Genomic DNA, 27,186 nt, shown 5'->3' with positions numbered 1-27,186 from the left:
GTTGTTCTTTATAGATCTAGCCTCTAGCCTCTAATTTTGCTCTCAAAGTGCACCAGATTGAAGCACCACAACTAAATGACCTTGGTATTACAAAAATCCTGCGTACAGCCCTGGTCCTGAATGTTTCAGAGGGCAGTTGATAACCTCCTTCTAAGCAAGGAGCAGGTGTTCATAACTCTGTCTGCATCACTACACTGAGGTGACATTTTGGTTGTACCGTCTGATCAAAACACTAACAGTTCTAATTTTTAACCTATCTGTCTACATGTCTGTCTGTCTGTCTGTCTCTCTCTTTCATTGTCTGCCCCTGTTTTATTATTGTATCCGAGGCTTCACGTTTGGTGATGGGACCTCAGTGGGTGAGAACAGACATGCTGAATATACATAAAGATCTAGGCATGGGCAGCATCTTTCCATCCATTTAAAAATAAATATGTATTATTTTATGCTAACCTACATTCAGTCTAGACCTAACCCTAACCTCTTAGAGTGCAGGAAGTGTCGGCCAGCTGTGTCATGTGTGTGTCTCCATTCTCAGCGTCAGTACATCCAGTTTGATAGTTCACCTGGGCCAGCAGACAAAGCAGAGCCTCGACCCAAACAAGGTGTCCTGAATGGTCTCCCAGGTCCGCCTTGTACAACTGAACTGTCAGCCCAGTGTTTCAGTGTGGTCTACAAGCTATTCAATAAAACCTGGATAAAATTATCTGTATCTTGTCTTTACACTTACAGCACACATGCTGCACAAATGATGACCTTAATTGTATGACACTTGTTTTGTAAAATGCACAAGGGTATCTCTAACTTGGCTAGACTGTGGATGTGGTGACTAGTCCAGGCCAGTCAGCATGGTATAAGCTGGTGTACATACAGGTGAGCGGAAGCTGAAACGCTTGTTCCTTGGCTAGGACCAAGGCAGCTTGCCAGCAGGGTCAGGCCTGTGCGGGGAGGTCAGTACATTAGAACCTGTTAGGGCTGTATGTATCCTAGGTTCTCAAACTTTTATTTGTGGTATAGAAAGGTAGAACTTGCTTGGTTGGTTATGCAAGTGTGTGTGTGTGGTACTGTTGATTTTCATTTGCATTTACTGTAGGTAGTCAGTGTGCTGCTACTCACCAGATCTCACATCTCTTTTCTAAACAAATGACTAAGAGAAGGGAAGTTGTGTGGGAGAACTTGGGGTGGTTGAACACCAGGTGAGCAGCAGCTTTCTGGACTGGAAAGTTCCAGTGGTTTAATGGCTGATGCCAGGGCCCCAGCAAGGAGGGAGTTGCAGTAGTCCAGGCGGGAGATGTATTTTTGAGTTGATGAAGAGGCTTGTTGGTGTGAGAGGAGCAGAGAGAGAGGGCCTGGCGTCAACCTGGCGTCTCTCTGACCAGACCCCCCTCAGCACCTAGCAGGGTCTTCATTCTAAACCTCTGGATTCATTACCTGTGCTTTGTTTTGTGCTACCTTTCTACCCCCCCCCCCCCCCCCCCAGTCACACAGAGAATGCGTGACTGCTCTTTTAAATGAACCCCCTACATGTGTTGGGAAGCAACATTATGGCCCAGTTGATATGATGTATAGGCTAGCATTCCTGTAACCCAGCTGAGTTCCCCCTGGTCACATAGTATCTAGGACTATCTCATCTGGGACATATGAGTGGGCTTCTCCTGTTACTGGTGGGATATGTAGAGGAAGACATCTCTCCATAAACTGGATATTCTCTACCACTCAGCCATCCTCTTTGCCACCAGTGCACCCTTCAACACCCATCACTGCAATGTACAAACTGGTCGACTGGCCCTCCCTTCACACCCACTGACTCCGACACTGGTTCCAGTTTATTTATAAGACCATCCTTTGCAAGACCCCACCTTACCTCTCCTCCCATCTTCACCTTTCCCAATGCACCTACTGCACACGCTCAAGCAACTTTATCAAACTCACCATCCCAGGCAGCAAGTCACTCTTCGGGCGAAACTCCTTCACTTTTCAGCAACTCTTTCCACACCCTCACCCTCAAACTCACAACCCTTACTTCACAGTCCGCCTTCAAAGAGATACTCAACAAACTCCTTGTAGACCCCGGATGCTCCTGCTGATCCCCCAGCTTTACTTATACACACATACGCATACACATGCACGCATACGCTCACACACCCACACGCACTCACACACACACACACTCACTCATACATTCACACACTCATGCACACACAGTCACCCTCCCCCTTCCCCCAAACTGTCCCTTTATTTATTTGACCCTGTCCTGTCCTTGTGTATCTCCCCCGTCTATACTCTGTACACGTCTATTTTTTATACTCGTTGTATACTTGTTTGTTTGTACATAAGCCTATCTTGTTGTATATTTGTACACAAACCATTTGTATATTTGTTGTACAGTTGTCCTAAGTGTTACTCTAGTTTGTGCATTTATTATGTGTTTTATTCCGGTTGGGGCCACGCGCCAGGCCATCATTGTAAATAAGAAGTTGTTCTTAATTGATTCTGCCTGGTTAAATAAAGGTAAAATAAAATAAATAAATACAAAATATGTGACAAACCAGCTCCATATTTCTTGTACAGTAGCCAGTGAATAAATGTCATATTGTGGAACACTGCTGTTTTTCTGTTTCATCATTACTCTTTGTTGTGTAATTGTCTCTTCTTTTCTCACACTGCCGTTTCCCTGTAAACGTGTGTGATTTCCATTCCATGATTACACAGCTGCCCGGAGTTGATGCAGAGGACCCATCTGTTACAAGGCAGAACCACCAGACAAGATCAGAGGAACATTCTCAGAAACACTTAGGTGAAGTTACCTGAACGCCTTGATTAGAACAAAACTGGTTCAATTAATTTCAATTATGAGTGAGTTATGTAGCCTGACTGTTTTATTCAAGGAAACTTCCTGGACAACCAACCAATCAGCAGCATTGCACTCTGGAACAGACTTCTCTAGAAGAATGATATCATACGTCTGCGTAGGGATGATCAGTGTTGATTTATACACAAGGTGGGTGATTTTTTCCAAAGGAAATTATAGTATGGTATTCCACATGAGTACAGGCATTGGTGCATCAGGTCAACGTTTTTGTGCGTGGCTGTAAGCCAGCGCACCTGGGATAGCGTTTGTCCGGTTATCACTCCCTCCCTCCGGTCAATGTTGACCTGCATTTCTCTGTTGGCACCATAAGAGGCAGTAGTCCCAGCACACAAAAATAAAGAAGGACACCAAAATCAACTTGCTGATCTCCATTGCACAAGTAGAGTAGCGGTGAAAGCATTGGACTCCCACCCGGGAGATCGTGGTTCAAGGCCCCGGTAGGGATGATTTTATGGGACTATACCCCAAACCTCCACATGTTCATCCTTTCACTCCAACCTTTACCCCTTGCCTTAAAGGTCAGTTCCTTTCCCAACCCCAACCCTTATTCTAACCCCAACCCACACTCCTTCCCTTATAGGTCAGATCCTATCCCAACCCTAACCCTTATTCTAACCCCAACCCATACTAGGGACTGGAAGAAGGACACCAAAACCAATCCGCTGATCTCCACTGCACAAGTAGAGTAGTGGTGGGGATGACTTTATGGGACTATACCCCAACCCTACACACATTCATCCTTTCACTCCAACCTTTACCCCTTGTCTTATAGATCAGATCATGTCCCAACCCTTATTCTAACCACAACCCAGGGACTTGAAGAAGGACACCAATACCAATCTGCCAATCTCCACTGCACAAGTAGAGTAGTGGTGAGAGCATTGGACTCCCACCTGGGAGACCGGGGTTCAAGGCCCCAGTGGGGATGACTTTATGGGACTGTACCTCAAACCTCCATCCTTTCACTCCAATCTTTTTATCCCTTACCTTTGTCCAGAAACAGAAGTTGAACCAATTGCAGAGAAATAGCTAATTGATGTTATGGAAGCTGCTGCTAGTTGTTGTGAGCTCATGAGCTAACTGGCTAACACGCTCTTATTGTGCTGGATTAGCATTGGAAGCATTAGAACTGATGTGTCCAGGCGACAAGACCCATCTTAATTTATCAGACGATATTTCATGTCATTTAAATTCACAGCTATTCCGGTGGCATGACTAGCGTCCCTCCTACCAGTCCTGAACAGAAACAAGCCAGCCAGCACATAAGCCAGGCTAGACCTGGCCTGGTTATGATGTCCCCTATGATTCGCTTTCGATTGCATCCTTAAACTATAAAAAGTGACCGTCCTGTAGTCTCACTTGACAGCAGCATAGCGCGAGCCACGAGGTGAGAAGCTTTCTTTAATTTGATTATGACAAGTAGCCTAGGCCTAAATGAAATAAAACTAGCTTATGCTAGTCTTCTCTTTTGGGGAGACCAGAGTACAAAATAATAAAATAAGAATAGGCTACAATAATACTAGTAGCCTAGGTCAAGTTAACCATACAATTAAAATATTATATCTCTGCTAAAAGAGTAGCCTACCCTAATAGCAACAATAAGCATTAAAAGTTACCCATAGCCTACTTCAACCCTGGAGATTATCAGAATGGGACAGCGCAATGGAATTATGCCGGGGAATAAACCTCACTAATCTAATTTGTTCAGTATGGTTGAATCTCGAGCTGGTGTGGGAAAATATTTCTTCACCGACCTGAGGATCCTCATTAAAATACGCCGAGTGTAATTTCACACATGTGCGATTCTTAGACCGGCCTTCTAGGAAGACGTGACGATATAAGTGGGCTATTCTAGATCAGATGGGTCTATAGCCTAGACTACTCTCGTAGTAGTTTTTTAGCCTACGCACCTATCCATTGGAGAACTAGCCTACCTACTGCTGATGAAGGTAAACTCTATAAATGCAGTGCACGTGAAGCCTGCGAGAGATTAATTGATCTTCAAAGTTATGCAATACCAAGACAGTTATAACTATGATTGACGGATTGATTGATTAGCATAGTTGCCTTTTTTTCTTTCACCATGAACGAATTGTTTTGTTGTTGAAATATCAGGGCTGTAGACTAGGCCTACTGTAGGATATAGCCTAGGCTCTTTCTAATAAGCAATTCATAAAAATAAAAAAAATCTATGACAGAAGTTTGGAGGTTTTATACTTAGACTGTACCCACTCTTTGGATGAGTCACTTGAGCCTCAGATGTCGCCGTCATGGTTCTAGGTTTCCATTTCTCCGCTGGGTGTGAGCATCAGTAGAGGTGGAAAGAAGACGTGCGCCCCCCGACACAAGATCATCCCCTACATGACGCTCTGCAAGTACTGTGAGTCGGCTTAATGATAAATAATAGCCTAATATTTGTGATGAAAATCAATGAAATTGATGAAAATCACAAATATTATTTATTTCGAAATTATTAGTTAGGTTAGGTGGTCTGTACCAAACTCTCAGTGCCTAAGTTCAGTTCACATTAGGCTATGGGAGAAAATTAAAAATTAACTGCCAGAATTTGAAATGATAATACAAAGGCATGACACTTGAAGAACTTCCCAGGAAAACCCAGAACATCTGCATTATAACAAAAGGTGTTCTGTAAAGGGCTCTTTGCTAAATTTTCACAATTTGTCAGGGAGAAACGAAAGTGATACTTGAAAAGCTCATATATAGCCTAGGTCTTAGCCTAGGTTTTCATTCAATGTTGTGGATATATAAGGCCTATACAGATATACTAATGAGATAATGAGAGAATATTTCCATTGGGAATTAAGACGTACATTTACTTTGAGCAGTAATGTGTGTAGATTTGATTAATTTGAATATTTCCATTCTCTCTACTGGCCCCTTTCCAGTTCCCCTGGCCATAGTGGCAGTTATCGGGCTGGTGTTCAGTGTAAATGGGTTCATAGATGACCCTCTATTTGAGTGTCTACAAGATCCAGACTACAGTGAGCTACTGGACATCGTGGACAAGGGTCTGCCCCCCACCAAGACTCCCCATCATGTGGCCATCATCGGTGCGGGTATCGCTGGACTGACTGCAGCCAAGTTTCTTGAGGATGCAGGACATAAGGTAGGGAAGCAGCCATGTGTTCTCAGATCCATACGACTCTCAACCTCGAGGATTACAGTATTACATCTTTATCTCTTTGAATCTCAGAATGCAGTATTTACTCCTACGAGGAAATAAGTAATGATACAGTAGGCTAGTAACCTTATTAAACAACATACATGTATTGTGGGCTGCTAGGTGACCATCATCGAGGCCAGTGGTCGTATCGGTGGGCGTGTGAGCACCTACAGGAACAGGAAAGAGGGCTGGTATGCAGAACTGGGAGCCATGAGGATCCCCAGCTTCCACAAGTCAGTACAGTACGGCCACTACCTGCTCACCCTGCCTCACAACACAGATAGAACTCACGCCCTAACTTCTGTATGAAAACAAACCACAGGTTTAGTCATCCTGTTTTATGTTATATCCTGACTTATTCTTTAATTTCTTACAATAATAAAGCATATTTTACAAATAAACATTACATGGTTGTGAATTCACATAAAAGGGTAACTGTAGGGTATGTCTTTACACAGCCAACCATTACAAATCTATTGTATATTTGTATTTCTTGTGTATTTGTATTTCTTGTGTAATTTGTAATTATCTGTAATGAGCACATGAAGGAGCCGGCAGCAACATTTCACAGCGACTTTACACTGTACATTACATGTGACAAATAAAACCTGAATCTGGATGTCTTCACCCTGATAACGTACTGTACTTTTCTTTCAACAGAATTCTACTGTCCTTTGCATCACAAATGGGTGTTACCCTGAACAAGTTCATCCAGGATGACATCAACACTTACTACCTGGTGAACGGTCTGCTGCACAGGACTTACCAGGTGAAGGACAACCCAGACGTGCTGAACTACAACCTGACGGCCCAGGAGAGAGGGAAGTCAGCCGCTCAGCTGTTCGCCTCGGCTCTGGGGAAGGTTGGTGGGGAGAAGCACAATGCCACATTACAGTAACATCCTGTAGGTAGAAGTTGATTGGAAGTGTAAACATGTGATGCTGTGTTGCAGTTAAGGGATGATATGAAGAGGGTCGGATGTGCGGCCATGATGGATAAATATGACTCCTACTCTGTGAAAGTAAGTGAACCCCTGCGGTTTCACATCGTTCTGCTTTCTGTCCTGTTTGATGTGAACAAATGTGTAAAGTTTAAAATCCTCTTGTACAGTGTTACATTCTAGTGTAAGCATAAAATCCTTGTGTTAAGTGCTTTGCTCATGTTAAGTGTGGAGTCCCTGATTGGCTGGTGATTGGTGTGTTTGTGGCAGGAGTACTTGGTGAAGGAGGCCAACCTGAGCAGAGAGGCCCTGAGGATGATAGGAGACGTCCTGAATGAGAACAGCTTCTTTTACACCGCACTCCCAGAGATGCTCTACATCCAGTCAGACATCAACGACGACACCACGTAAGAACACCCACCAGTACTGGCCGCATTCACATACCTGTAGACCAGGGGTCTCAAACTCCCGGCCCATTTCCAGCCCGCCTCATCCTTCCATCCGGCCCGCGACATGATGTCAAAAATAGAATATAATCCGGCCCACAAAATAATGTCTTGTACACGGCGCCGACAGGCAGGCTTACAATCCGAAATTCAAGCCGCTCATACAGTACGTGGGGTTAAATACTGTTATTGTGCGCTGACCCTTGTGAGGACATGCTGCAGACAGTCACAGGTGCAATCAATCCACACGCGACTGAACTGAATGGAATGCAGCTAGCCACCGAGAGGCTGTTTTCATGGTTAATTAACGTTAGAAACACAGACAGTTTAAAGAAAGATGGACATTGCAGTATTTTTTTGTGTTCAACGGAAATGCTACCTGCCTGATATGCAAGAAAAAGTCGTTCTAAAGGAATATAATGTCAAGCGTCATTCATTAGGCCTACTATCCATGGAGACAGTGTGAGTTGTAGGGAGACAAGAGGACAAAAACGAGCCACGCAGCTGAGAGGGCTAACGCCTCAGCAGTCTTTAAAGATAAGACAAGAAATAGAATAGAAGCCTATAAATGTACAGTAGGCTATTCAAGTAGTGTCTGGCAAGAAATAGAGTAGAAGCCTACAGATGTACTGTCGGCTATTCAACATAAGTGTCTGGCAAGAAATGGAAACAAACTTGAACTTTAATAAATACAAGTACAGGTCCAGGGCAGGCTTACAGTAGTGTTGCAAATCAAATAGAATAAAGTACAAATGTAGGCTATTCAAGATAAAATAAAAGTAAGGAAAAAATATTTGCACTAACTATTGAAATGAAAAATGTACAATATAGAAACCGCAGAAATTTGTATGATGAAAATGTTAGTTATGGAATAGTCTCGCAACATTTAGAGACTGACTTGTGAGTCTAGTTATGGAAATAAAAAATGACATTTTCAGAAATATTGCACTTTCTTATGGTTACAGTGGTAGTACTTGAATGTTTAAAGTTGCACAGAAACGGACGTTTCATATCATCTAACTTCCGTAGTTTGACGTATTTCCAACGCAAACAAGCTATGAGGGTGGGACATAATGTTTAGAGGAATTTGATTGGAACATTGACAAGTGGACGTGTTTTAAGAACTTTAGACAGAATCGATAGAAGGATAGCGTTGATTGACGGGTGGATGTCGTGAGATTATTGGCCTAAAATCTAAGGTACCTGTTGTCGTTATTGCATGTGACCTACCATTTTCCAGGAAGTCAGAAATTATATACTTTGATAGAAGATTATAACAAAAGTAGAATTTTGTAATTTTTTTGGCATACATCGTTGAATAGTTGAACACTATGACGAATTATGTGAACCAAAATGGGACAGAATGCTTTTTTCATTTCTGTGCGACTTTAAGTGGCCCTCCTATGAGGTGGCCCCAAGCCAATTTGAGTTTGAGACCCCTGCTGTAGACTGTTTAGTATACAGCACAATCAATTGAATTACACAGACCTCAGATCAAATAACATTCGCATGACTAGGTATGACATTTATTTCCAAACATCCTAAACTGAAAACATTTCATTTTTAAGAGATTTTAATCTCTTAAAAATGGTTTCTGCTCAGTTTGACGGTCCTGAAGATGTGTAACAGACTGTATCATCTATGTTTTCCAGCTATTATGAGGTGACAGACGGGTTCGACCACCTTCCCAGGGCCTTCTACCAGAATCTGAACGGCACCATTCTGCTCAACTCTAGGGTGAAGCAGATCAGTCAGACCAGCAGCAACATCACCGTGTCATTCCAGGACTGGCGGAACCCCGTTTCCCTCACCAACCTGACGGTCGACTACGCTCTGGTGACCGCCACTGCCAAGGCAACGCTCTTCATCGGCTTTCAGCCACCACTCTCAGCACACAAGATGGAGGCCCTGCGCTCGGTGGGTGACCTGTATTTAATAGATACAGCCAGTGAGCACCGTGGTTAGGCTTGGTGTGACCCGTCTCTTCTTTCCAGAAGCTCAGTGAATAGAGGAAAGGGGTAAACCATGGAGGGTTACACAGACACTTCAGTAATAGCTTCTAGTGCAACTTATACTCAAGGCTATACTATCAGGTTATACCAAGTAACCTTGAGAATGGTTCTGGGGCCTAGTGGCCCATAGGGCAGGAGCCTATCTCCTGATTCCTAAGCGTGAGGCAGCTTGATAAACAAGTCCACCCCCTGGACATGACGCTAGTATGTCGCAGGGACTTACCCTTGATGCTGAGTGCCAACCTAATCCAACCCTTGATGCTGAGTGCCAAGCAGGGAGGCATTGGGTACCATTTTTTATAGTCTTTGGTATGACTCGGGCAGGGATCGAACCTCCAACCTCCCACTGAGCTGGGTATACTATATACCCTAATAGACTGTGTATAATCATAGCAGTACAATTATATTATAATTACTTTTGATTGATTGATACCAGTGAGCGTGCCCTGTGTTCCAGGTTCACTATGCCAGCTCCACCAAGGTGATCCTCAGCTTCAGCCAGAGGTTCTGGGAGAAGGACTTCATCAAGGGGGGCAAGAGCATCACAGACCTGCCCTCGCGCTTCATCTACTACCCGAGCCACAGCTTCCACAGCGCGGCGGGCGGGGTGCTGCTGGCCTCCTACACCTGCTCAGATGACTCCACGCTGTTCCAGGGGGTGGGTGAGGAGGAGCTGAAAGCCCTGGTCCTGGACGACCTGGTGAAGATCCACGGGGAGGAGGTCCGGCCGCTCTGCACCGGGGGCTTGGTGAAGAAGTGGGGGCTGGACCCCTACAGCCTTGGGGCCTTCGCCATCTACACGCCCTACCAGCAGACAGATTATGCCCAGGAGCTGTTCAGGAGCGAGGGCAGGGTCCACTTCGCTGGGGAGCACACCGCTGTCCCCCACGCCTGGATTGAAACGTCCATGAAGTCTGCTCTCAGGGCAGCCAAGAACATCAACAACCTGGCTGAGTAGACCGAACATGCTATGCTGTTTTTAATCTACTTGAGCTTGTGATTGTGTAGGCCAATGTGTACATTGTCAATTATAACGTGTTTGTTTCATGCATCATGGTTTACAAATATGATGACATAACGTGTTTAATGAACTGCAGCTCTAAACACTAAAGGAAAATACTAAAGGAAACTTTCCTTTACAGTTGTCAAATTTGAATATTATTATCCAAGGAATTCTTATGATCTGCATACACAGTATATATGAGCACAATCACTGCATAGTCCTCTCCCAGGTTTCATGATTTTTTTTCATGCATTTTTTTCTCTTGAAAGTATTTATGGTTCTCTATCGTAACTTGGAGCAGAAATTATTCAGGTTGAGACATGTTATATAATCTGTCACAATATGATCAGCACTTGCTCTACTTAGTATATAATACACTGCCAAGTCTACACTTTGATACAAAATAAAACGTTTTATTACTGTGGAATTGCTGGAGGGAAGTGATTTGATTTTGAAGCTTGATTATTCATTATTAAGCAGGTACAGTAGGTTACTGGATGACAATACAAAACAGGACCATCAAACTGACATTTAATCTGCTGAAAGGGACTGAGGAACAGTGCTGTCCTGACTGAAATTCTGTATTATATCGAACGTTGTAGCAACATTTCATAAAGTCCAGCCGCCTGCCACCCTCGGCCTCCGCGCCTCATCAGTGTGCGCCCTTCTGAACCATCTGCGTGAAGCGGTTGGTGATGGTTAGGGTTGTGTCAATGAAGCGTTCAACGCAGTTCACCAGACACGCCTCGGTGCGCGAATCCAGTTTGGAGCTGGGGCTGTCCATGCACTTGTCCCAGCAGACGTCTGTGAAGTTGTGCACCTAGAAGAGACGGGAGAAAACATAGTTAGCTAAGGGATGCCCATAGAGATCCATTATGTACTTAGCTGTGACATATGAGCAATAACAAGTACTGATATAAGAGTGCAGTCTGACAAAATTGTTATATGGACCGTTGTACACCAAACTAGTCATTAAATGCGGTTGCCATACCTTCATGGCGACGAGCAGCCCCGTTTATTGCAGCATATAAGCTAGGCAGTGAAGCATGACTTGACTGTTGGCCAACTAACGTATAGCCTACCAACCTGGGCCTGGAACTGCGCTTTCTGTTGCTCGATGGCAATCATTCTCTGAAGCTCCGATGCCTCTGCCTTTTCAGACGCATTCATATCATAGCCGTCCATTGTGCCTGCTTGGCTAACGTTAGCTAGCTATTCCAAATAAAGTTTCAAGCCGTAAAGGCACTCAAATGACCTTCTCCTCTCGTGTGTTTAGAGGCAGTCCAATATTGGCCAATGCACAGACCGCAATAACTTTAACTGATCTACAAGTCACGTAACTTGTCAAAACCCGGACAATGTTGCGAATGCTCCGCGTGAGAGTCGACCCGCGCAGTTGGCGCACCTTTTGAGTCTTTAACGTTACTTGGCACATACTGCCCAAGATTGTTGTACGCATACATGAACACGACTCCTCAATGCATGTTCATATTCAGTTATAAAATAATATTCGGTTTGCATATGCAAAGAGTACATGATACTGAAAACGACAATAAGGCTTAAAAATAATAGTGTCTGGCTAGTGCGCACAGTCCAGAACAGCCGGGAAAAGCGGTCTAGTGGTCACAGTAGACTATCCTGCTTGATTGTACAATCTTGACAGGCGGTGGTCACAGAGTACTGTTTCCGGGTGAGCGTTTCGTGACCTTGGTTAGTTGATTGTCATGGCGGCCATCGTCAGGATAAGTTCTGTCTGTCACAGAGGACTCAAACGTATGTGTCTTTACTCAGTTGCTAACGTCGATGTGTTCACGTGTTTGTTTGTTATTTATTAATTAATCGTGCTCCTGTATTAGCTCTGTGTGGAGTGCTATCTATCATGACTGCATTATTTTCCTTTACGAATTTACATTAGGCTAACGTTTGCTAGCTAGCTGTATAGCTTGTGCCTGTTCACGAGCAAGAGTTGTCAATCAATCAATCAAAGCTTTATTTGTATAGCGCATTTCATACCCAGAGGCAACACAATGCGCTTTACAGAGAAAGGGAGGTGGGCATACGACCCACCCCTACATATTCCAGAGGGAAGCAAAAAAAATAAAACAGTATCACCCAGGGGCCAGATAAGTGAGCTGTTGTGAGAGGGATCAGTTCATCAAGCTCGACCCGAACGAACAGTCGAAATGTAATTTACTTTATTCTACTACTCATTCCAGCGCTGTTATTAGGAGACGGTTGGAAATTAACTCGCTTCTCGAATGCAAGTACGCGAGTAGCCTACAGCGGGGCAGCCATCAAGATGTCAGTTTGCCTCATGAGCTTATAACAATATAAATAACCGAAAGTCGGAATTATTCCAAATATTTGATATTCAATGCCCAAACTATATTGTAAGTGTCAACTTATTGCTACCCTAGTCTGAGCTGTTGCTTCCCATACTCGCTCTGAAATTAGCGGTTAGCTAGTGTTACCTTCACCTTATATGACCTCTGGGCATGTCTTCAGACGGCTAAGATGCTATAGCTAGCTACTTCAGCAACCAGTTGAAGCAGCAAGGAATTTGTGAACTTATGAAATATTGTATTATACTAATGAAATGGAATAGTGTTGATGTCGAAGCTGAGTTGTTTTGCTGTGTTCTCTCCCTCAGCTCTGTTGTACCGGGGTTCTCTCCTGGCCCGGCCCCTGGTGGCCCAGAAGAAGGACCATGAGCCCCAGCATCCTCTCCTGCAGACAGCCCGGCTCCACGCCTCGCCCGCCCTCTATGGTCAGTACCGGACCCACCTGGATCTGGACCTCTGTCGGTAGCAGCGTCACTGTCTGTAGTAATGTAACAGCTGGATCCATTGAATGGCTGCCCAACTAGCTAAGTCAGTCGAGCAGGACACTCCTTCAGGCCCATGTTGGGCGCAGCTTAGCAGATAATTGTACATGGTACCCATAATTACTACTGGTGCATTACTGCTGGTGATAGCCATCTGTTAGAAGTGATTAAGGTCTAAAGTAAAGCAAACTGAGGCCCTGGGCTAGAGGACTCTACATGGCTTAAGAACTAGTGGACATGAACACTAGAGCTGGTTATTGGGTCATGCCAGGAGGGTTGTGAGTAGAATCAAATTTGGCTGGCTTGGGTCAGAAATAGCGCCCCCAGTGGTAGGAGATAGACATGTTAACTGAGTTAGCATAGGTTATTTTGGGTCAAGTCAGTTGTATCCTTGAAACTCTTCTACACAGAAGCAACAACAACTATATCACTGACCATCTCTGCTCTGGAAACAATCCTCTCCACAAAAACAACTATATTATTGACGATCTCATACCACACCTAGCCACTTAGCTTTGCACTGTAGTACATAGAGATATGGGAAATTCAAAAATTCAAAAATCTGGTAAACTTTGATGTTTGATTTATGGTGTTACTTTCATTCAAGTTTCTTAGCCATATTAATCAGAGCCAGGCCACATAGATTTAAGCAATAAACCACGAGAGGCCGTGTGTTATAGTGATTTTATAACAGCTAGGGGGCGTTGTTAGGCACGACGTGAAGCGGAGTGCCTAAAACCCCCCTAGCTGTTATAAAATCACTATAACACACGGCCTCTCGTGGTTTATTGCTTTTATACAACGGTTACTACAGCTATTAGTGTAAAATAGACACACAGCAATGTAAAATATTAACATTTATTCAAAACGAAGCATCATTCCCTCAATTCCGCGGAGCAAAATGGTTCCCCTAACAAATGGGTTGCCAAGCAACAACAATAACTACAATGCATTGGATCAAATGGGAGGCGCATTAATACTGAAAATGGAATGATATGCGGTCCCAGGTGTGTGTTACAAAGTATTTTAACACGGCTTCCAGCCAATCAGAATGAAGAACCAGGACTAACCGTTGTATAATAATATATTGTGTGCCAAGGACTGTTGCGTCATATTAAATTAATACTGGTATTTGACTCATTGACTGATGTACACCCAGAAAGAAAATGTCACATCTGTTTCAGTCTTGATGAATATAATGAGCGTACCTTACACTGTGATCTGGTCTGATGTGGTGTGTTGTGCGTGTGCCCCTGTGCAGCGGACTCCGGGTCCAAAGCTGCATCGCTGCACTGGACAGGCGAGCGTGTGGTGAGCATCCTGCTGCTAGCCATGGGGCCCGTGGCTTACTTCTACCCCGGCCCTGCAATAGACTACTCCCTGGCCGCCGCCCTCACTCTGCACGGACACTGGTGAGACTGACCCTGCTCTCTCTGCAACCTCACACTTAATATCATCAAATGGTCTGATATCTGTTCAGTTCCAGGATAGGCCTTTACTAGGATACAGCCTACCAGGCCATCTAATCCAGGAATAGTGATTTCTAATGACATTGTATTAAAGTTGGTTGTTCTGTAGGTAGACCAGTGGAATAGGGGTTTGCAGCCTAATGAAGGCAGCAGCAGCGTGTGCTTCACTAGGCCAGCCTGTGTTCATGATGAATGTTGAAGGTAGATGGTGTTTAATTGGCCAAAACGGTGTTAGTGCTTTCATTAGCAGATTGGATTCCAAGCAGCTCCAAGCTGTATGGCATCCATGACGCGCTGGCTGTGTCTGAGGAGGCTTAGTGTCGCTGCAGTGTGTCCAGCCGTCACTCTGGCCCGGGCTGAGGAAGCATGGCAGGAGCTGGGGACCAAGCCCAGTCATGTGGGGGTTAACCCTTGTCAGCAGGGGCCTGGGGGGCTGAGATGTCCTGCAGACTCAGACCGCATGCTCCTCCAACCCAGCTCTCCCGTCACCTGCCCTCAACATCAGGCTGGCTGGTTGGAGCATGAGAGGGATGACTGGCTGGATTGAAATGCAGCCTAGTAAATTTCCATTCAGCGCTTTCAATAAAGGGCTGTCTCTTAAAATAGAGATGTCAAGTGAAAGAGGGAGATTAGTCTGATGCACCGGATGTAGGTTTTGGAGATAAGCCTTGTCATTAGAGGTGGGAGAATTTCCCTGCCCCAATCAGTGGTGACGGGAGATTCTCCAGATTGGGCCGGGAGATTAAATCCAGACCCCTTCTGCTATCTGAGTGTTACTGTTTTCAAAGTCCCCTTCACTACATGAAACAGCAGCCTCTGAGTTAGCGATTGTCATTAGTTTACACAAGATGATTTTGATTGGTTTAAAGAAATACAGCTACAGCATTCCAGCCCCCCCCCCCCATCTCCGAATGGTACTGTGTACCTGTCATTCCAAAATGTGTACGGTTGCCAAATAGTGTCTGAGGTGATGTAATGCTCAGTCGTTGCTAAATTGCTTAATTTATTCAGTTTGGGAATCCCACGATCTCTCAAGTATAAGCTAGCTACTAATGTTAGCTCTGGAACGAGCTAATGCTTTTTCGTGGAATTCCCAAACTGAATAAATAGTACACATATAAACTCAAAACTGCCTTGCTAGCTCCGTCTTGTTGTAGCTAAGAGAACTACTGAGAAAAATATATTTCCCATGGACAGATTTAGCTACTATGAATGAAAATTTCACATCTATTTTTATAGCTAGCCCAGTAATCAACGGTGATTCTGAGGTAAACAAACGTGCCAACTCTACTAAGGAATGTTAGGAATGTGAGCACCTCATGTTGGTATAGCAACAACAGACCATCACGTTACCTGTGACAGTATTTGGCAATACGGACACAGCCAGACATTTCTCCAGTGGAGATAGTCCCACTATGCAAGACTAAGATATGGGCTACATTTTATTGATCCCGGGGGGGAAATTGTCAAAAACATTGTCAGTTGCTAAAGTATGATCTTTTTTTAGTCTAAACTCTTGAAAATAGATCTGCATCTATGGTTAGGCAGAGCTCTTTATGATGAGGTGATCAAAAAATGATAATCATGTGAATGGAAGAAGCCACTGCGTGACCGGCTGGCATTGCCTCCTTTAACACCAACCAAAAGCGACGGGCATCAAAATAATGACAACCTAGGATGTGCTTCCTCTTAGCCCTGGGGAGGGAGATGGTTTCCAAGCCTTGATTGGTTTATCTACCCTGAATAAGGTAATGCTAGGCTATCATCGTGCAAATCAGTTTCCTACCTCAAAAGAGTTGGGAAAAGGTTGAACTACCAACACCCATGATGCTGTCTGGTTTGATTCTTACAGTTGTCTCTCTGCTGTGTGTTGAGTCTCACACCTGTCTCTCTGCTGTGGTCTCTCCTGCCCAGGGGCATTGGCCAGGTGTTGACAGACTACGTTCACGGAGAGCCCAAGGAGAAGATAGCCAACGCTGGTCTCTTTCTGCTCTCCACTGTCACCTTCGCCGGCCTCTGCTACTTCAACTACAATGACGTGGGCATCTGCAAAGCTATAGCCCTGCTGTGGAGCAAATGAACGTGACTGAGGCGGGAGGGAGTGGGGCAGGGGCAGAGAAGAGAAGGAAGGAAGAGTGGCCTGGCCACCTGCAGGGCAGCCATCTTGTTTCTAGTTGATTGTAAACATTCAAGGGATTCTATGTAAATTCTATAAATATATCATTTTTGTCAAAATATGCCAAGTGATTTACAAGTGTATTAATTGTAATTCATGTCGATACATGTTGATATTCAAGGCAGGCAGCTTTGTTATGAGTTTTTGCTGTGAGAGGAGAAAGATGTCTTGTTGCTCTGTGTGTTTGTCCCTCCCAGTCATCCTGTTGGTCTGACTAGCCTGTGGGCTGAATACAGGCCTGCTCCAGACTTCTGACCCTGAACAAAAGCCCCGCTGCCAACACCACCCCACGGCACCGCTATCTAGACAACCTGTCATAGAAATGTGACCTATCAAGGGTCGCATTTTCATTTACAAGGGTCATTTGACCCCCCCCATCAGCCCTGTACCTGTCGACATCAGTCAGACCTTAATTTATGTGGGATGATGATCTGTTGCAATAAAGGTGTGCTCCAGCCCCTAGTATCATACATACCCTGGAAGCCATGGTGGGCAGGCTGCCGACAGGCCTCACACTCCCTCTAAACTTGGTTGGTGTGATTTGACTGACGAGAGCGCATGGGTTTGACCACTGGCAGTGTTAGCACTCCACTCACAGCTGCACTCCAACTGTCCTCTGTCCTTCCCCTCATCAGGCCCTTCTGACCAGGCATGGCTCTGGTGGGAGGGCAGGACACCTACCCAAGGCCATTCCTTCAACGGCCACTAGGGGGAGTGAAGGAACAAACAGGAGGTTTGAGTCGTATTGTTCTGAGCTGAGACTACTGCACTGTAACTGCAACCTTACCTCCTCCCTTCGGATCAGAGAAATCACTGATCTGACATGATTGGAATGGAAGAACATGCTTTCACCTATCCAATCATGCGAGACCAGAGATTCCCTTAAGAAGGAAGGTTGTGTTTAAACCAAATCTGAATGGGTCACCTGAGGTAGGGGTCATGCTGGACAGGAAGAGGAGCACCTGTCAGCCGTCTCCACCAGAGAGCAGTCTCAGTCCTGATGCCGTTAAAGTTCCTGTCAGTCAATACTGTACAGCAATATTCTGGGTGTGTGTGTGCACCATTGTCTACTGCTGGATGCATTTCTCTTGTGCCATCAAATATTTACCTACAAGATAAGGTACACTCGCCACACACCTGAGAGTGAATGCACCTGGGCAGAATGGGTGGAGCTTTATTTTTGTACTGTTGGGAGGGTGCCTGGCTTTAATCTGTACTCATATTGCTCATATATATATATACTGTACAGTATATACATGTATATATAAAAGCCTGTGAAAGTTCATTCATGGACGTCCACCTGTCTTGTCTGTTTCTTCTGTCTCAGGTGTGTTATTCATGATCTGAATCAGACTTCTAACAAACGAGCTCTAGCAGAACTAGAAAATTGCATTTCCTGCAGAAAATGCGTGTGAATGCTGAGCAGCTGAATGGAATAGCAAAAGCATTGCTGAAAATGCATGAATGTGAAAAATCTGAAATGTCAAATGCATCACACCTGAACATCTGAAAATCCTGGAAGCTGAAAAGCCTGGACGCTGAAAAAACTTGAAGCTCAGCTGAACTGTGAAACTGGCAGAATTGGACATTGAAGTGCATTACATAAAGAAGCTAAGAACTTAAATGCATTGCTACAAAAGCTGGAAGATAAACTGTTACACTGTAATGATGGAATGTATAGCTAAAAGGATTGGAAGCTGAAAAACATGGAAACTTAGCTGAAATATAAAACTGTCAGAATTGGAATCTGAACTGCATTGCCTAAAGCAGCTAAAAACTTAAATACATTGCTAAAAAAGCTGGAAGATGAACTGTAATACTGTCAAAACTGAAACATGGAATAAATGATGGAATGTTTCCACTGCCATCACCTCTGCCCTCCCCGCCCCTGAATCCTTCTCTCTCCTACCCTCTGATACTGCCACTGATCTTCTCCTCTCTACTCTTTCCTCTTCTCTGTCCTGATACTCCTAGACCTGTCAGCAGCATTTGATATGGTAGACCACCAGATCCTCCTCTCTACCCTTGAGGAGAAAGGCATCGCTGGCTCTGCACACTCCCTGTTTGCATCCTACCTGACAGGCCGCTCCTACCAGGTAACATGGAGAGGGTCCATGTCGGAACCGCGTAGTCTGACTACGGGGGTTCCACAAGGGTCTGTCTTGGGTCCTCTCCTGTTTTCCCTCTACACTACATCTCTGGGCTCTGTCATTCGCTCGCATGGCTTCTCCTATCACTGCTATGCCGATGACACCCAACTGGTCCTGTCATTTCCCCCTTCTGATACACAAGTGGAGACACGCATAGCTGGGTGCTTGGCTGACATCTCGGAGTGGATCACGACACATCACCTCAAGCTCAATCTGGACAAGACTGAGCTGCTGTTCCTCCCGGGGAAGGACTGCCCCCGACTCGGACTGCGAGGAATCTGGGTGTGACCCTGGATGACCAATTGTCGTTTTCCGCACATGTCACATCCGTCACACGTTCCTGCAGATTCATGCTCTACAACATCAGGAGGATTCGCCCTTTCCTCACTGATTAAAACGGAGGTACTCATCCAGGCCCTGGTCATCTCCCGCCTGGACTACTGCAACTCCCTCCTCGCTGGGGCGCCGGCGTCAGCCATTAAACCTCTGGAACTTGTCCAGAAAGCTGCTGCTCGCCTGGTGTTCAACCACCCTAAATTCTCCCACACAACTTCCCTCCTCCGTTCCCTACACTGGCTCCCTGTAGCGGCTCGCATCCAGTTTAAAACTCTGACCTACAGGGCAATGAAAGGAACAGCCCCCTCCTACCTCCAGGCCATGGTCAAACCCTACACCCCCTCCCGACCGCTACGCTCTGCTACCTCAGGGCGACTGGTTGCCCCGTCACTCCGAGGCTCTTGCGGTCGATCGACACGGTCACGGCTCTTCTCTGTCCTGGCCCCGCAGTGGTGGAATGAACTGCCCACTGATGTCAGGACAGCAGAGTCGCTGCCCATCTTTCGTTGTTGGCTCAAAACTCATCTCTTCAAGAAGTACTACAACAATCCTCCCGTCTAAGCACTTATTGTATTTTATTGTATTATATTATATTGCACTGTACTTTAGATTGCTATTCTTGCACTTTGCCTTCAGCACTAGATTATGCTCTTAGTCACTTGTTTTAGAGAGAAGATGCACTTGTGAGTTCTGGCAAGTAGTAGTACATTGGCTCTTCCTACGTTAAATGCAATTATTGTTAGTTGCTTAGGATAAAAGCGTATGCTAAATGACTGTAATGTAATGTATCGCTAAAAAAGCTTGTAAGCTGGAAAACCTGGAAGCTTGGCTGAAATGTCAAACTGGCAGAATTGGAACTGCATTACCTAAAGAAGCTAAGAACTTAAATACTTTTAAACTTTTCAACCTGAGTAGTTTAAGCCTTTAACTGGGCCTTTAGCTTGAAAGATGAGCAATAGAGTAATGCTGTCAAAGCTGAAAGATGGAATAAATAATGAGATGTATAGCTTAAAAGCTTGGAAGCCTGTCGGGGACAGTACAGTGACCTCTGGGCAATCTCTATGCACGGTGAAGACTGTGTCTCTAACCCACATGGGCTGAGTTCTGTGGTCCATGGTGTGGATAGTGGCGTGGTGGAAAGACTCTGCCCCCTTGAGTGAGAGCCGGTCGGAGGCAGTGCATTGACCTCCGGGCAATCTCCTTGCACCCACTGGTGAAGCCTGTTTGTCTCTAGCTCACTCAGGGGCTGAGTTATGGGGTCTGTGGCGTGGATAGTGGAGAGGTGGCAAGACTCCGCCTCCTTGGGTCACAAACTGTCGGGGACAGTACAGTGACCTCTTGGCAATCTCCATGCACCCTCCAGCGAAGACCATGTGTCTCTAGCCCACTCAAGGGCTGAGTTGTGGTGTCCGTGGTGTGTTCAGTGGCGTGGTGGCGAGACTCCGCCCCTTTGGGTCAGAGCCAGTCGTGGACAGTGTAGACCGTGCCGGGCTACCCACCTGCCTTCATCAGTGAAGACCGTGTATCTCTAGCTGCCTCAGAGGCTGTGTTGTGAGGTCCGTGGTGTGTTAGTGGCGTGATGGCGATACTCCACCCCTTGGGTCAGAGCTGGTCTTGGACAGTGTACGTCGCTCTGGGCCTCCCAACTGCCCCCACCGGCGATGACCCTGTGTCCTTAGCCCACTCAGGGTCGGAGTTGCGGGGTGCGTGGCGTGGTGGTGAGACTCCGCCCCCTTGGGTCAGAGCCGGTCGTGAACAGTGTAGGCCGCACCGGGCTACCCACCTGCCTTCACCAGTGAAGACCGTGTGTCTCTATCCACCTCAGCGGCTGTGTTGTGAGGTCCGCGGGGTGGTAGTGGCGTGGTGGCGAGACTCCGCCCCCTTGGGTCAGAGCCGGTAGTCAACAGTGTAGGCCCCGCCGGGCTACCCACCTGCCTTCACCAGTGAAGACCATTTGTCTCTAGCTGCCTCAGAGACTGTGTTGTGGGGTGCGTGGTGTGGTTGCGAGACTCCACCCCCTTGGGTCAGAGCCGGTCGTGAACAGTGTAGGCCGTGCCGGGCTACCCACCTGCCTTCAGACCATGTGTCTCTAGCCGCCTCAGAGGCTGTGTTGTGAGGTCCGTGGCGTGGTGGTGAGACTCCGCCCCCTTGGGTCAGAGCCGGTCCTGAACAGTGTAGGCCGCGCCAGGCTACCCACCTGCCTTCACCAGTGAAGACCGTGTGTCTCTAGCCGCCTCAGAGGCTGTGTTGTGAGGTCAGTGGCGTGGTAGTGGCATGGTGGCGAGACTCCGCCTCCTTGGGTCACAGCCGGTCGCGGACAGTACAGTGACCTCCGGGCAATCTCCATTCACCCACAGGTGAAGACCGTGTGTCTTTAGCTCACTCAGGGGCTGAGATGTGGGGACAGTGGCGTGGATAGTGGCGTGGTGACGAGACTCCGCCCTCTCAGGTCAGAGACGGTCGAGGACAATGTGCTGCTCCTCGGGCCACCCACATGCAACTAACCATCAAAACTATGTCTTTAGCCAACTCATTGGAGACTGTGTGTCTATAGCCCACTCCGGGGCCGAGCAGTAGCTGTGGAGGTGTTGTATGGAAGTTGAGGTGAGAAGCAGTAGCAGTAAGAAGCAGAAGGTGTTTGTTATAAGTACTGCTAGTACTACACTCAAAAATAGATTAGACCACTCATCATAACTCATAGTTTTATTGAGTTCAATAGCTGAAAGAGGAGAAAAGGTATTAATATGAGTTTACAGCCTGAAAAAGAATGTAATTCTGAATATTTATTTGAATATAAGGAAGGAAGGAAGGAAGGAAGGAAGGAAGCTAGGAAGGAAGGAAGGAAGGAAGGAAGGAAGGAAGGAAGGAAGGAAGGAAGGAAGGAAGGAAGGAAGGAAGGAAGGAAGGAAGGAAGGAAGGAAGGAAAGAAGGAATGAAGGAATATGAATGCTACCACAGTAGTCATAAAAGGGTGCCTGTACAGAGAGCCTGCATGTGTCCCCAAATTCAAATCCCAACTGACACTGAGCATCCTCTCATTCACTTCAATGGAAAGGCATGCCGGTTTCAGACAGCTCTCTCTCAAAAAGTATAAAGGTCACAGCCTAGATATTGACACCGTAGGAATCCTGAGAAAACATTTTAGGCTATGATATGTCCGTATAACTTAAAAACTGTAGGCATGGCGACGAGTTAGAAAAAGGGTAAAAATGCAAAATTAGCAGCTCAAAAGTTTGTGTGGGCCCATACGTTTCAATGGAGAGCGCAGTTGCCAAACAAATCGTCATACAGCGAAAGCTATAAGTCACACGGCTTAGATACTTACATTGTACGAATCAGCACAGTTGTGTAAACGTTTTAATGTATAATATGTGTATGAGCTGCAGGCCCGCATTAAGGCACCCATGGGCCCCGGGGCTAGGCATTTTCCTAGCCCCCTCCCAGTAACAGTACCCTCACCACCACCAGCAACACCACCCCCGCCACTGCTACCAACACACACACAATTTCACTATATTGTAACAATCTCTGCAACTCAGCATATTGTATTATTAATTTGCTTATTATTTGAGCCAAGTTTCATATAAATTTATAAGTCAAAATTATAATTCTACTCTTAAGCCAGGCGCACACACTCCGGTCCAGCAACTCAACATCCACACTCTAGCGCCAACATCACTCTCTGAACTAATGACGCAGGCACGCTCCCTTTAACCCCCCTCCCTCACCAACACAAGCCCTGAGCATCAATAACAAAAACGTATTCATCACATACAACCTGGCTGCACGCATCATTCTGTCCACTCACAAGTAGAGCAAGCATAAGATAGCCTACTGATCAATAGAAACGCGCAGGTAGGCTAATAATGCCTTAGGTTTAAATTTGATTTGCATTCAATGCATTCTTACCTTTAAAAAGGCTTCTTCCTGGCTTTACGCCTGGCAAAGTTCTTAATTAGAGCGGTAAAGTGCTCTAAGAATGTCATTTTCCAAAGACATCAATGTCAAGTGGTCGAGTCTTTCTTGTCCCATTGTAGAGCGCAGTCTGTTTTTGAGGTCTGAGTTTTGAAAAGGAGCGCTCTCGAGAGGCATTGGATACAGGCAGAGTTAAAGGGCAATGCTCGTTTTTGACAACCTGGACCTTATTTACGACATATTATAAGAAGTTTGACTCACCGAGATCACTTTTGTGTAGTTCGGAGGCCTGTAGAAGAAATTTAAAATCCAGCGCGAGCCAGTATATCCATGTAATGACGGTGATCGGGGCACCGAGAATGCAGTTTCTCAAAATCTATTTTCGGCCACTAAACGGTTGTTTTCATCAATCAGATTGGATGAATCGACAGTTGAGATTCCTCAACGCGAGGCATTGTTGTGGTTTTCAAATACGGGGTCTTTAGCCTCTGTAATATGATCTTTACACGCCTTTCCCCACTTGCTCCAGCACGCATGCGCACAGGCCAGCGCGCAGACTGGCTATTCTCCTGCTCACATTCTCTGCGCTAGAACTACACAAAAGTGATCTCGGTGAGTCAAACTTCTTATAATATGTCGTAAATAAGGTCCAGGTTGTCAAAAACGAGCATTGCCCTTTAAGTAAATCCTTAAGGCTATATCCATGTTTGGAAATACTGAAGACAGGTCCATCTTTCTTATTAATCTGAATGGTATTTCTTATGAAGCATTGCAGCAGCTAAATTTAGCTAAAGCTTTCGCTACATTTTCAAAAACGAGTAAAGCTATGCTAGCTATAGAGCATAGCCCTGTTGCACAGCCAGGCAGGTAGCTAGCTACTTTGCATCGGTGTAATTAATAGCTTTGATTATGGCCCTGTTACAATGGAGTAGAACGTTAATCAACCTTATTAATTAAACTTGTCATTCTCGTTTACAAGCTCAAAATATCTGGTGTGCAAAAGGCCTAGCCTGCTTGTGGCTGATGTTGCCCGTCTCCTCAACTCTAACTGCCGGCGACTCATCGGCCAATGTTGACGCAGGGTCTTCGTCCTCAGGCCCAGCACTTGCAGCTACTTTGAAATACCCCGTTAACTTTGGGATTTTTGTCAGTAAATGTGTTTCCATTTCTAATTTATCTCTTTGTTTTTTTACGTTTAGTCGACCCACTTTCACTTTTCTTTGAGTTTCCATTGACATCTTTGGCTATATTATGTTGTCTCTCAAGTCGAAGTCGCTCACAAAACTTCACTCAAGCAGCCAGTGAAATCACCAGCTAATCAAATCACGGTATGTAAATACTCCAGTCACAGAGCCAATCAAATCACGGTATGTAAATACTCCAGTCACAGAGCCAATCAAATCGGCAATCCAATCGATTGAACTTGAGCCACTTCGAGTCCGCTCCAAGGAACGCAGGACGCCCGTAGCGGGCTGTGGGGCCCTTTACGCCGTTGGGCCCCGAGGCTGAAGCCCCGGTAAGCCCGTGCATTAAATCGGGCTTGATGAGCTGTTAAAATTGTAGGAGCGACAGCTGATTACAAAACGTGTAGATGTTTTCAAAAAACAGGCTGCCACACTCTAAAAACTGACCATTCCACACATCCACTTCAATGTTAAAAAAGGTCCAAAACAAACTTAAATTACATAAAAACTATAAGGAATTTTAAAAATCTGTTGAATGCGTTAAATGTGCTAAAGGTCCTGAACATTTTTAACTTTAATTTTAAACCCCCTGAAAAAAATCCTAGGGGGAAACTGAGTATGCATGTTGTACTAAATTCTACTTAACCAAATGGCAGTTCACCCCCCCCCCCCCACACACACACAGAAGTTCAAACTGTATCTCAACTGGGATAATGGTCGTCAATCTTGATGACCTCGGTCAATCTAAGCACGGCAGCGGTAAAAATCATGTTAAGCCCTGTTTTAAGGTTACTTATGATCATATACATGGTTCAGATCAAAAAGTTGACAAAACTAGCACTTTTGAGAAAGTCTGATAATTGCTCTACCACCGGCCATCACCACTAGGGCTGTAGGATTGTATCGATACAACGATGCATCGCGGTACGTAGTCTCGCGATACTGTATCGATCTTTCAGCCCGGAGTATCGATACAGCCGGGCGCTGTAAAAAAAAAAAAAAAAAAATCTTTTTTTTTTTTTTTTTTTTTTTTTATTTAAATTTTTAAATCCAGTTTAAAAAGCATATTCTACAATATTAAGTTAAAAAAGCATACATATAAATAATTTTGAAAAACCATAAATACTACAATGTTGACAGTTTAAAAAGCATGGATATCAAATGTAAAATATTTATTAGCTAGCTCTCTGTCCAGTCATTGAGTTTGAGTTATCTATATAGTGCATTTGAGCCATTCAGTTTTCAGTCTTGAACACTTAAAATCTTTCAGTAAATGATGTGTGTATCGCAATACGTATCGTATCGTATTGTATCGTGACCTCTGTATCGTGATACGTATCGAATCGTGACCTGTGTATCGTGATGCGTATCGTATCGCGAAATCCAAGATGATATACAGCCCTAATCACCACCATACTGGCAGGGTTCTGGGTAATCAAAGCCATTGACTCAGTTCATCCCACACACGTCTGCAATGTTAGGCTGAGAGGCCTACTGTACCTGTACCTACCTGACCGAGTGCTGAACTGAACTTCACTTGACCTGCCACTGGCCTCTCCATCACCTCACTATACAACACTGCTTCATTAGCTGCCTGGTCAAGGTCCATAATAGCTAACTACTGTAACAGGAGGAGAGATAAGATCCATACACTACATGGGCCGACTGCATTAGCAATTAGCCAAAATGTAACAATTTAAAGCAGATTTCCAGACACACACCAGTCTATTTTGACACAGTAGCCCTTTTTACACAGAGATCCTGCTATATTGTCGTATTGAAGATCCTTATGCCAGCTTTGCTTGTTTACACTGAACCATTTTTGTCACTTCGCTGACCAAAGATCATCCCCAGGCCTCATCAGTCATCATCCACGTTGGGGCCAACAATCTCAATCTCCAGCAATCAGTGCTGAAAGAAGACTTCATAACGCTTATCAGCACTGTATCAGGAACAAGAAAGACCTGTGCTCAAGACCCTTTTCCCTCTCCTCGATATGGTGATGTTAAGTACAGCCGGATCCGCAGTCTCCACATCTGGCTAAAGGGATACTGCTGCCGCAGAAACATCCCTTTTGCGGATAACTTCACCACCTTCTGGGACTGTGGAATCCTCTTTGCCAGGGATGGCCTACACCCAAACAGGGCAGGTGCCCGCGTACTGTCTGTGTCTATGGAGCTAGCCCTAAAGTCCTGGTCCTGGACCTCGCCCGGGGTCTGATACGGGGTGAGTCCGACCCGTCTCAACCACCCTACTGCTCAACATAAACCTCCTGTGCCCACGATTCGGGCTACACCAGCTCCATCTCACCAGCACTCCATCACCATAGACCTGGATTCCCTGCCCCCCAGAGACCTGGCATAGCGACGTTTATATTTCTATAAATGAACTTTGCCCACCTGAATATGCCATTCAGCGCATTATCTCTCACCGCACCCCTATTACCATAAGGAAACAGTCAGGTGGATCTAATGTGAAAAACCTGATATTCGTTCCATATACCATCCAGGCCTACCAGTCAGGTGAGCCAGTCCCTTTCTCCGGAAGCTATTTCAATGGCGATCTTGAATGTCAGGTCCCTACCAGGCAAAACCTCTCATTAATGATCTTATATGTGAACGTAAATTAGACTGTATGTTCCTAACTGAAACCTGGCTAAATATAAATGGATCAGC

At 45.4% G+C, this 27,186-nt stretch overlaps 3 protein-coding genes across 3 annotated transcripts; 2 read left to right on the top strand and 1 right to left on the bottom strand.

Annotated features, from left to right (window-relative positions):
• Positions 1–5,233: 5,233 nt before the first annotated feature.
• il4i1 (interleukin 4 induced 1) lies at positions 5,234–10,412 on the top strand (the record flags this gene model as incomplete). The annotated part of the gene is made up of 8 exons (XM_084461578.1): positions 5,234–5,252; positions 5,779–5,999; positions 6,177–6,289; positions 6,717–6,918; positions 7,009–7,077; positions 7,267–7,403; positions 9,095–9,359; positions 9,912–10,412. The coding sequence occupies 8 exons, from the start codon at positions 5,234–5,236 to the stop codon at positions 10,410–10,412; spliced, it is 1,527 nt and encodes a 508-aa protein (XP_084317704.1).
• A 251-nt stretch (positions 10,413–10,663) lies between these two features.
• timm8b (translocase of inner mitochondrial membrane 8 homolog B (yeast)) lies at positions 10,664–11,744 on the bottom strand. Its single transcript, XM_084443110.1, has 2 exons — positions 11,544–11,744; positions 10,664–11,277 (listed from the first exon to the last, which is right to left on the bottom strand). The coding sequence occupies exons 1-2, from the start codon at positions 11,640–11,642 to the stop codon at positions 11,110–11,112; spliced, it is 267 nt and encodes an 88-aa protein (XP_084299236.1). The 5' UTR covers positions 11,643–11,744; the 3' UTR covers positions 10,664–11,109.
• A 435-nt stretch (positions 11,745–12,179) lies between these two features.
• Positions 12,180–18,194, top strand: sdhdb (succinate dehydrogenase complex, subunit D, integral membrane protein b). The gene is made up of 4 exons (XM_084443098.1): positions 12,180–12,230; positions 13,108–13,224; positions 14,543–14,693; positions 16,665–18,194. The coding sequence occupies exons 1-4, from the start codon at positions 12,182–12,184 to the stop codon at positions 16,828–16,830; spliced, it is 483 nt and encodes a 160-aa protein (XP_084299224.1). The 5' UTR covers positions 12,180–12,181; the 3' UTR covers positions 16,831–18,194.
• Positions 18,195–27,186: the final 8,992 nt, after the last annotated feature.

Source organism: Borostomias antarcticus (genome assembly GCF_949987555.1).
Source record: "Borostomias antarcticus genome assembly, chromosome: 1".
NCBI lineage: Eukaryota > Metazoa > Chordata > Actinopteri > Stomiiformes > Stomiidae > Borostomias > Borostomias antarcticus.
The sequence above is the reverse complement of the archived record's forward strand: the minus strand, read 5'-3'. Positions and strand labels throughout refer to the sequence as shown.

Bases quoted from the DNA above. Each gene is read 5' to 3' on its own strand.
- timm8b (XM_084443110.1), bottom strand. From the start codon at position 11,642: ATGGACGGCTATGATATGAATGCGTCTGAAAAGGCAGAGGCATCGGAG. The intron at 11,278-11,543 runs GTTGGTAGGCTA...CGTCTCTTCTAG, and splicing joins AAGCGCAGTTCCAGGCCCAG to GTGCACAACTTCACAGACGT.
- sdhdb (XM_084443098.1), top strand. From the start codon at position 12,182: ATGGCGGCCATCGTCAGGATAAGTTCTGTCTGTCACAGAGGACTCAAA. The intron at 13,225-14,542 runs GTCAGTACCGGA...GCCCCTGTGCAG, and splicing joins CGCCTCGCCCGCCCTCTATG to CGGACTCCGGGTCCAAAGCT. The intron at 14,694-16,664 runs GTGAGACTGACC...TCTCCTGCCCAG, and splicing joins CTCACTCTGCACGGACACTG to GGGCATTGGCCAGGTGTTGA.